Source organism: Sciurus carolinensis, chromosome 11, assembly GCF_902686445.1.
Source record: "Sciurus carolinensis chromosome 11, mSciCar1.2, whole genome shotgun sequence".
Lineage (NCBI taxonomy): Eukaryota > Metazoa > Chordata > Mammalia > Rodentia > Sciuridae > Sciurus > Sciurus carolinensis.
In genome coordinates this window covers 26,959,995-26,971,893 of record NC_062223.1, presented here as the reverse complement: position 1 = coordinate 26,971,893, position 11,899 = coordinate 26,959,995, and the positions used below count along the sequence as shown (strand labels likewise).

Genomic DNA, 11,899 nt, shown 5'->3' with positions numbered 1-11,899 from the left:
GCCTGGAACAACATTTACCAAGCCCTGAAAGAAAACGGATGCCAACCAAGAATCTTATACCCAGCAAAACATACCTTCAAATTTGACGATGAAATAAGATCCTTCCATGATAAACAAAAGCTAAAGGAATTTACAAAAAAAAAGCCAGCATTACAGAACATTCTCAGCAAAATATTCCATGAGGAAGAGATGAAAAACAACGATGCAAATCAGCAACAGGAGGCACTAGCCTAAAGGAATAGCCAAATAAAGGAGAAACCAAATCATGTCAAAAAACAAATATGAGTCAAATGACTGGGAATACAAATCATATCACAATAATAACCCTGAATATTAATGGCCTGAACTCATCAATCAAAAGACATAGACTGGAAGATTGGATTAAAAAGAAAAATCCAACAATATGCTGACTGCAAGAGACTCATCTCATAGAAAGAGATACCCATAGACTAAAGGTGAAAGGATGGGGAAAAACATACCATGCACATCGACTCAAAAAAAAGCTGGAGTATCCATCCTCATTTCAGATAATGTGGACCTCAAGCCAAAACTAGTCAGAAGGGATAAAGAAGGACATTACATGCTGCTTAAGGGAAGCATAAATCAGCAAGACATAACAATCATAAATATCTATGCCCCGAACATTGGCTCATCCACGTACGTCAAACAATTCCTTCTCAATTCCAGAAATCAAATAGACCACAACACAATAAACCTGGCAATTTTAACACACCTCTCTCACCACTGGATAGATCGTGCAAACAAAAATTGAATAAAGAAATCATAGATCTCAATAACACAGTCAACAATTTACACGTAACCGACATATATAGAATATACCATCCAACAAAGAACGAATACACTTTCTTCTCAGCAGCACATGGATCCTTCTCTAAAATAGACCATATTTTATGCCACAAAGCTACGGTTAGCAAATACAAGAAGATAGAGATATTACCTTGTACTCTATCAGATCATAATGGATTGAAATATGAAATAAATGATAGAATTAAAAACAGAAACTTCTCCAATACCTGGAGATTAAATAATACAGTGTTATATGAAGAATGGATAACAGAAGACATCAGGAGGGAAATAAAAAAATTCTTAGAAGTAAACGAGAAAAAGACACATCATATCAAAATCTCTGGGACACTATGAAAGCAGTACTTAGAGGAAGATTTATTTCATGAGGTGCATTCAAAAAAAGAAGTAGAAATCAACAAATAAACGACTTAACACTACAGCTCAAAGCCCTAGAAAAAGAAGAGCAGACCAATACCAAAAGTAGTAGAAGACAGCTGAAATCAACGAAATGGAAACAAAAGAAATGATTGGAAAAATTAACAAAATAAATAGTTGGTTCTTTGAAAAAATAAACAAAATTGATAAACCCTTAGCCACACTAACAAAGAGAAAGAGGGAGAAAACTCAAATTACTAAAATTCGGAATGAACAAGGAAACATCACAACAGACACGAGTGAAATACAAAACATAATTAGAAGCTATTTTGAAAATCTATACTCCAACAAAACAGAAAACCTCGAAGACATCAACAAATTTCTAGAGACATATAAATTACCTAAACTGAACGAGGAGGACATACACAACTTAAATAAACCAATTTCAAGCAATGAAATAGAAGAGGTCATCAAAAGCCTACCAACAAAGAAAAGTTCAGGACCAGATGGGTTCTCAGCCGAGTTCTACAAAACCTTTAAAGAAGAGCTCATTCCAATACTCCTCAAAGAATTCCATGAAATAGAAGAGGAGGGAACCCTCCCAAACTCGTTCTATGAAGCCAATATCACCCTGATACCTAAACCAGACAGAGACACTTCGAGGAAAGAAAATTTCAGACCAATATCCTTAATGAACATCGACGCAAAAATTCTCAACAAAATTTTAGCAAATCGCATACAAATATATATTAAAAAGTGCACCACGATCAAGTGGGTTTTATCCCAGGGATGCAAGGTTGGTTCATCATTCGGAAATCAATAAATGTCATTCACCATATCAACAGACTTAAAGTTAAGAATCACATGATTATTTCAATAGATGCAGAAAAAGCATTCGATAAAATATAGCATCCTTTCATGCTCAAAACACTAGAAAAATTGGAGTAGTGGGAACATTCCTTAACATTATAAAGGCCATCTACGCTAAACCCATGTCCAATCTCATTCTAAATGGTGAAAAACTGAAAGCGTTCCCCCTAAAAACTGGAACAAGGCAGGGATACCCTCTTTCACCACTTCTATTCAACACTGTCCTTGAGACTCTAGCCAGAGCAATTAGATAAACCAAAGAAATTAAAGGGATATGAATTGGAAAAGAAGAACTCAAACTATCCCTGTTCGCTGATGATGTGATTATATATTTAGAGGAACCTGGAAATTCCACCAGAAAACTTTTAGAACTCATAAGTGAATTCAGTAAAGTAGCAGGTTAGAAGATCAATGCTCATAAATCCAATGCATTTTTATACATAAGTGATGAATCTTCAGAAAGAGAAATTACAAAACTACCCCATTCACAATAGCATTGAAAAAAATAAAATACTCGGGAATCAATCTCACAAAAGAGGTGAAAGACCTCTACAATGAGAACTACAGAACACTAAAGAAAGAAATTAAAGAAAACCTTAGAAGATGGAAAGATCTCCCATGTTCTTGGATAGGTAGAATTAATATTGTCAAAATGGTCATACTACCTAAATTCCTATACAGATTCAATGCAATTCCAATTAAAATCCAATGATGTACCTTGCAGAAATAAAGCAAGCAATTATGAAATTCATCTGGAAGAATAAAAAACCTAGAATAGCTAAAGCAATCCTCAGTAGCAAGAGTGAAGCAGGGGGTATTGCAATACCAGATCTTCAACTCTACTACAAAGCAATAGTAACAAAAACGGCATGGTATTGGTACCAAAATAGACAGGTAGATCAATGGGACAGAATAGAGGACATGGACACAAACCCAAATAAATACAATTTTCTCATATTAGACAAAGGGTCCAAAAATATGCAATGGAGAAATGATAGCCTCTTCAACAAATGGTGCTGGGAAAACTGGAAAACCATATGCAACAGAATGAAATTAAACCCCTATCTCTCACCCTACACAAAACTCAACTCAAAATGGATCAAGGACCTCGGAATCAGACCAGAGACCCTGCATCTTATAGAAGAAAAAGTAGGTCCAAATCTTCAACTTGTTGACTTAGGATCAGGCTTCCTTAACAGGACTCCCATAGCACAAGAAATAAAAGCAAGAATCAACAACTGGGATAGATTCAAACTAAAAAGCTTTCTCTCAGCAAAGGAAACTATCAGAAATGTGAAGAGAGAGCCTACAGCGTGGGAGAAAATCTTTGCCAACCACACTTCAGATAGAGCGCTAATTTCCAGAATCTATAAAGAACTCAAAAAACTCTACACGAAGAATACAAATAATCCAATCAACAAATGGGCTAAGGAAATGAACAGACACTTCACAGAAGAAGATGTACAAGCAATCAACAGATATATGAAAAAATGTTCAACATCCCTAGTAATAAGGGAAATGCAAATCAAAACTACCCTAAGATTTCATCTCACCCCATTTAGAATGGCGATTATCAAGAACACAAGCAACAATAGGTGTTGGTGAGGATGTGGTGAAAAAGGAACACTTGTACATTGCTGGTGGGGTTGCAAATTAGTGCAGCCACTCTGGAAAGCAGTGTGGAGATTCCTCAGAAAGCTTGGAATGGAACCACCATTTGACCCAGCTATCCCACTCCTTGGCCTATACCCAAAGGACTTAAAATCAGCATACTACAGAGATACAGCCACATCAATGTTCATTGCTGCTCAATTCACAATAGCCAGATTGTGGAACTAACCTAGATGCCCTTCAGTTGATGAATGGATAAAGAAACTGTGGCATATATATACAATGGAATATTACTCCGCAATGAAGAATGATAAAATTATGGCATTTGCAGGCAAATGGATGAAATTGGGGAATATCATGCTAAGTGAGATAAGCCAATCTCAAAAAACTAAAGGACGAATGATCTCGCTGATAAGTGGATGAGGACATATAATGGGGGGTGGGAGGGGTTAGCATTAGATTTAGGGTTAGGTTTAGGGTTAGGGATAAGGAGTGTGGTAAGAATGAAGGAAAGAAGGACTGTATAGAGGGAAAAGAGGGGTGGGAGGGGTGGTGGGGAAGGGAAAAAAACTAATGAATCAAACATCATTGCCCTATGTAAACGTATGATTACACAAATGATATGCCTTGACTCCATGTACAAACAGAGAAACAACATGTATCCCATTTGTATACAATAACAATTAAAAAAAAAAAGTTGAGTAGAAACCATATTTTAGTAAGTTGCATTAGAGTTGTATGTTTTTAAAAAACTTTTTCAATTCTATAGATTTTTTAATAAATACTTTAATCTTTTATTGGTTCTTTTCAATTATGTATGACAGCAGATTCCATTTTGACACAATTATAAAAGCATAGAATATACCTTGTTCTAATTCAGTCCCCCAAAATTGATAAATAGGAATCATACATGTTTGGGTGTATAACATGATGTTATATATATATATATATATATATATATATATATATATACACATTATGAAATGACTACTACGATTACCTCACCTCATCATCTCACACAGTTAAGCTTCAATTTTTTTTTGTGGTGAGAACACTATTCTCTTAAATCTCAATTGTACAATGCAGTATTGTTAACTACAGCTAGCATTCTGTACATCAGATATCAGAAATCACTTATCTTTTTATACTTGTTCTTTTTAGATATACATGACAGTAGAGTGTATTTTGACATATTGTACATACCTGGAGTATAACTTATCCTATTTTTGTGGTTGTACATGATGTGGATTCACCATGGCTGTATATTCAAAAAAAAGGATTGGAAAGTTATATCTGATTAATTCTACTGTCCTTCCTATTCCCCTCACCCTCCCTTCTCTTCATTCCCTTTTATCTAACACAATGAACTTCAATTCATCCCCTTCCTACCCTCACTTGTTGTGAGTTAGTATCCACATATCAGAGAGAACATTTGGTCTTTGTTTTTGGAACTGGCTCATTTCATTCAGCACAATATTCTTCAGATCCATCCATTTACTGGTAAATGCCATCATTTCATTCTTTGTGACTGAGTAATATTCCAGTGTGTGTGTGTGTGTGTGTGTGTGTGTGTGTGAGAGAGAGAGAGAGAGAGAGAGAGAGAGAGAGAGAGAGAGAGAGAGAGATTTTTTGTGTGTGTGCATTTCACATTTGCTTTATTCTTTCATATGTTGAAGGGCACCTAGGTTGGTTCCATAGCTTAGCTACTATGAATTGAGCTGGGGTTGACTTTTGCAGGACCTTCAAGGAGGAGAACAGGTGACTAAAATTTGCACAGGGTAATATTTTAGGGTGCTCAAACACTAGGCCTACTGACTGGTTTATACAGCTGATGCACTTGTCAAAAGATACAGAACTATAGTCTAAATAGGGTGAACTAACTATGCACTGTGAGTACTATTCTTACTTCCAAATGAACAAAACAAAACAAAATGTAATTGTCTTATATTCGAACCATCAATACTTGGAAAATATAATAGAAGACAAGGTCTCATTTACAGAACTAACATAAAAGACAGAATCCAAAGGACTAAATGTTAAAGAATCATATTAGATATCTGTGAAAGAAATATAGAGCACTATTGACCATAAAGAACCCAAACTTAGACATAAAAATTAATTTATTGCAGAATTATTTGGTGTTGAAAAAGGTTGAGAGCAACTTGAAGAGGACTGGACACTAATTTTATAACATTTTTATAAGGAGTTATTATACATTAAATGGAAAACTGAAAAGAGGTAGATCTATGGGGACTATATTGGAAGATGGTCAAGAGGCTGAGGGGGATGCAAACTTTCACGCATTGAAATGAAACCACTTGTGCTTATATGTCAACACATCTGTGTGAGCTAAGAGTCTGATCTAAAGAATCTCAGAAGAACATTTCAGTGGCTGCAGCTCAGAGTTGCACTGGGACACCTCTTGAGAGATGGGAAGATGATTTATTCCACCATTGTATCATTTGCACAGGAACTATGTTTTTGGTTTGTTTTTGTGTTCCTGGGGATGGAACCTGGGGCCCCATGAATGCTGGGCAAGCATTCTACCACTGAACTACCTCCCTGGCCCCTGGGTTCCATTTTTAACATTTATAAGTATCTATTACACTTATCCTTTTATATTTTAAAAATTGAAACTTGTAAACAGAAAAACCTACGTGTAATGCAACTTAAATTAAAATAATATAGCATTAAATAGTAAAATAAAAAGAATCACTTTGAGAGAATCTAAAAATAGGAGGATTACAAAATAAGAAATAAAATAAGTGTAGAAGTTGAGGAAAAATCAGTGTAATGCTATATAAATACTCCCTGTTCTATGTGCATTAGGCTTTCCAGGTGCAACTCACTTATTTGACTTTTCCTCTCCAGAGTTTCTTCATAGCGTTTGTCATCTCTGAGTTTCTCAGAGTGTAGATGATGGGGTTCAGCATGGAGGTTATGACTGTGAAAAACACACTCAAAGATTTATCAATGGGGAAAGTCTTAGCTGGTCTTACATATATGAAAATACAGGGAACAAAGAAGAAGACAACCACAGTGATGTGGGAGCTACAGGTGGAGAGAGCTTTCCGCCTCCCTTCCTGACTCAGGTTCTTCAGCGAGTACAAGACGACCACATAAGACACGAGTAAGAGCAGAAACACAGTTGTGCAGATGAGTCCCCCATTGGCCATCACCAAGAGGCCAATGACATAGGTGTCAATACAGACGAGTTGCAATAAAGGGTACATGTCACACAGGAAATGATCAATGACATTGGGGCCACAGAATGGGAGCCTGTAAATGGTGCTTAGTTGAATTACAGAGTGCAGAAAGCCTCCAACCCAGGACACTACGAGCAGCACAACACACACCCATGGTCTCATAATAATTAAATAATGCAAAGGCTTACAGATGGCCACATAGCGGTCATAAGCCATTGCCAACAGAAGAAAGGCCTCTGATCCACCAAAAAAGTGTTCTGTAAAGAGCTGAGTCATGCAAAGCTTGAAGGATATGGTATTTTCCCCAAAGAACAAATCAGAAATCAACTTGGGAGAGAAAACGGATGAATAAATGGCATCCATAAATGATAAGCTAGCAAGAAAGAAGTACATTGGTGAGCCCAGGGTCTTACTGAAGGTTATGGTCATAACAATGAGCAGATTTCCCACCATGGTTAGGATGTAGATGAGCAAGAACATAATAAAAAGTACTTTCTGCAACTTTTGATTCTGTGTGAGGCCCAAAACGACAAAGTAAGTTACATTATTCTTCTGTTCCATGTATTATTTTATTGGTGATGACTTTGGATATTAAAAACAGTTTACCTACAAAACAATGAAAAAATAGAACTATCTCAATCTTGATCTTTATTCATTCACTCACTTACTGTGTGTGTGTACAAAATAAGACATAAATGTTTCATGTGACACACTGTGTGACCTCTACTCTCATAGTCTCAGATATCCTGCCAAGTCCTTTAACCCTCCTGTGAGTGTCTTTATTTGGATTACCCTCCTTCTCTTAACCTAGAAATGAATAATTGTTGAAATTGTCTAGTTTCAACATGATCTGTCTCATAATTTTCCGGAGTATCTAAGACTAATGAGTGAACATCTTCAATTAGATACCCCTTTAGTATGTACATGTAATTTTTAATTTTTTTTATGATAAATCTATTCCTTCTTAGTTTTTCTCTAATTAATGGTACTTTCTTCCCTGTTCTTTCTCAGATCAAGTTCTCATAGTGTTCTTCACTCTTTTAGTCCTTTCATGTCACTTAATTATATATTTAATAAGTTCTCTTGAAGCTTTATTAATATTTTAAAAATCTGGTCATTCTCATTTTATCCACTGTCTACTGCAGTAGACCCCTGTGAGGTCTATCTAGTTTCATTTTAGCCTTCAACAAATTACTTTCCTGAGGTATCCCAAATTATCTGTTTAAATATTATTAAGATCATATCACTCCTTTGCTCAAAACCCCTACTGGAGATTCCTTCCACATGCTCAACAAAGTCTATTCTCCCTACCTCGACTTACAAACCACAGATGACTGTAATCCAGGTCACTGCCCGAATTCATCTCTTGCAAGTCTCCATGGTTATCTGCTCAAGTCTTTTTCTTCTCTTCAAATATCCAAAAGGATTTTCCATCTCCTTAGTTCCATTGATTCTTTGGTAGATGCTAACTTCAGAGAGCAGAGGCAGATATCACGATCTCTAAAATAATGTTAAATATTGTGCAAATTTTGTATTATGTTCAATGTTTTATGTACTCATTCAAACAACAAGCATTTTAGGGGCACTCACCTGTGTCATGCAGATTGAATGAGGGGGACTTCAGGCCATCAGAGAGTGTCCACTAGCTCATCGAGGCTCAGGGTCTACTCCAGGGGTCATGTCATCAGAGGATAGAAATCTTGGTGCTGACTGAGAAATCAGCTTCTCACCATGAGTCTTCTACTTTTCCAGATGGAAACATAACTATTGAGGTTCTAACATGGTCACTGACTTAAGTTTTCAATTTTTAAAATATATTCATGACAACTCTCATGTACAACTTGACAAGCCACTTTCTTCCTACAGATTTTTTAACATTTAATTCTTACAAACACAAGTAAAAAAATCTCATAATTGCAAAGTCTGTTTTCTGCTACCAATTGTAAAGTCTTAACTTTGAAAGATTATTTACAGTTTGAAAAATTTTCTTGCCTTACTCATAAATAGAGGGAAATCCCCATCCTATCTAGAAAAAAAAAATCCTGCATATTCCTTGAGAATATATTTGAAGTCATACAGCTATGTCTGTTCATTTTCGCCAGATTTATACATATTGCAGAAACCATTACTTACATTGTAAACCTATTTCAAAAGAATTCCATGGTGCAATCAAAAATTAAAACTTTCCTTATTAGAATAATTTATCAAAAATGCAAACAAATTGTATGTAGCCCTAAGAAGACAACAACTAGTCTTTTTTAACATGGAAAGTTTTCTAAGTTCTAGTAACTTTTACAGGATTGCTAGAAATAACTACCATTTAGCCATTTATCCCATCTTCTCTTTTGTGTTGGTATGACCAGATACTTATTTGAGAATTGAAGAGGACATTCTTGTGCCATTTTCAGATCATGCTTTAAGCATAATGAAAACATCTTCTGAAATAATTGTATCAGCTACTGAGAGGACAGCATCTTCAACTTAACAGGGGCAAAGGTTACTGAAAATTTTATACCATGAAAGCACATTAATCATGGATTAATGCAACTGGAGTGTGTCCAAGACTGGTTTGTACTTAATTGCTTTCACTGGGATTTTCCACAAATTTTCAAAAGAACACCTATATATAAAGATATCATTAGATTGATCACATAACTAAGGTCGAGGTGATTCATCCAGGAAAATTATTTTCAGAAACATTATGGGACAATTGGCAGTCAAGTTTAAAATATCAACCCTGTTAATTTGTTCCACTGAGGATGGATTTATCAATTATTTCCCTGCTTTGCCAGGGAAAAATTATTTTTCATCTCACTCAATTTTTTGCTACCTGTTAGTGTCAGATTAGATACATTTAAAAAAATTTTTAGTTTTATCAATTACTTAAGTATCTGCTTTTTTCACTATTTTAAAAATATTTAATATCTAATAAATATTTTAAAAATATTTAATATCTAATATCTAATTAGATTAATAAAATCTAATTTGCTAAAAGTTCTGTGCTATTAAGTGGAGACACAATAGTTAATAAAACAGAAAACATTGGAACATAGTCTTATCTGCATTGGTGTTATATCTTGTAATTAAGTCACAAAATAAAATGGGAATATCTATAAAAGTAATTGTAATCTGTGATCACTATTAATAAGAAAGTCAACAGGTTATTGTGAGGAAAAATAGAAGTGAGATACTCTGTGAACCATGTAAAATTATAAAAGGCCCCATTTAAAGGTGATATTTAAACTGAAATTCAAAGGATGAGACATTAGTAGCTTCTATGGGAAGTACTTTTACATGTGGGAAGGTCCAACATTGTAAAGGGCTAGGCAAGTTCAAAATGCTGAAAGGTCACTACCTGGAAGGGAGTAAGGTAGGAAAAAGACAAAACAAAGTGAAGTTGAAGACACAGACAAGAACCAAAATAAAGGCATTATTTATCTTATTAAAGAATTTACATTTCTGAGATTAAGGACTTTCAGTTGCTGGAGTTATAAAAATTCTCAAAAATTATTAGCAAGTCAAATAAAAGTGTATAAAAAGAGTAACACACCATGACCAATTGAAATTCATCCCAGGTATGCAAGGCTGGTACAATATCCAGCTGCCAATTAATGTAATTCATCAGTCTGAAGGATACATAAGATAAAATACATACTTATATCTACGGATATAGAAAAAATCATTTAAGGGGAGATCCAAGATGGCATTCGTTGTCTTTCCATGACTTGGGATTCAACCAAAGAAAATACTGTTTCTCTGTGAGGCAGCACTGCCCTCCAACTCCAGCTGTTTACCCCCCATTTGCCTGTCGCAATCACCTGCTGTCTGCCAGCATATCACTAAACTTTTGAGCCCATATCACAAGCTGACTGCTGTCTATCATCCGCTCTTTCCTCCTTAGTCTGTCCCCTGCCTGCCCATTACCTGCCTTTCACCTAACCATTGTCTTCCACCAGATGTCCACCAGGAATATAAATCATATCTCAATAATAACCCTGAATGTCAATGGCCTAAATTCAATAGTCAAAAGACATAGACTGGCAGAATGGATTAAAAAGAAAGACCCAACAATATGCTGCCTTCAAGAGACTCATCTCATAGAAAAAGACATCCACAGACTAAAGGTGAAAGGATGGGGAAAAACATACCATGAATATGGACCCAGTAAAAATGTAGGAGTCTCCATCCTCATATCAGATAAAGTGGACTTCAAATCTAATTTAGTCAGAAGGGATAAAGAAGGACATTTCATACTGCTTAAGGGATGCATAAAACAGCAAGATATAACAATTTTAAATATTTATGCCCCAAACAATCGAGCATCTATGTATATCAAACAAACCCTTCTCAATTTTAAGAATCAAATAGACCAAAATGCATTAAAAGTGGGGGATTTTAACACACAACTCTCACCACTGGATAGATCCTCCATTCAAGAACTGAACAAAGAAACTACAGAACTAAATAATACAACCAATGATATATACTTAATGGACATTTACAGAGTATTTCATCCATCATCGAGCGAATATACTTTCTTCTCAGCAGCTCATGGATCCTTCTCCAAAATAGACCATATGCTATGCCACAAAAAAGCCATTAGTAAATACAAAAAATAGAGATCCTAACCTGTATCCTATCAGACCATAATGGAATGCAATTAGAAATGAACAATAAAATAACAAACAAAAACTACTCTTATACCTGGAGACTAAATAATATACTATTCAATGATGCAGTGATAACAGAAGACATCAGGGAAGAAATAAAAAAAATTCTTAGAGGTAAATGAGAACAATGACACAACATATCAAAATCCCTGGGACACTCTGAATGCAGTACTAAGAGGAAAGTCCATTGCATTGAGCTCATATGTTAAAAAAATAAAAAGTCAACAACTAAATGACCTAACATTACATCCCAAAACCCTAGAAAAAGAAGACCAGATCAACACCAAAAATAGTAGAAGACAGGAAATAATGAAAATCAGAGCTGAAATCAATGAAATTGAAACAAGAGAAACAATTCAA

At 35.2% G+C, this 11,899-nt stretch overlaps 1 protein-coding gene across 1 annotated transcript; it reads right to left on the bottom strand.

Annotated features, from left to right (window-relative positions):
* Positions 1-6,512: 6,512 nt before the first annotated feature.
* On the bottom strand, positions 6,513-7,430 carry LOC124959750 (olfactory receptor 4A47-like). The gene has a single exon (XM_047518101.1). The coding sequence runs from the start codon at positions 7,428-7,430 to the stop codon at positions 6,513-6,515; it is 918 nt and encodes a 305-aa protein (XP_047374057.1).
* Positions 7,431-11,899: the final 4,469 nt, after the last annotated feature.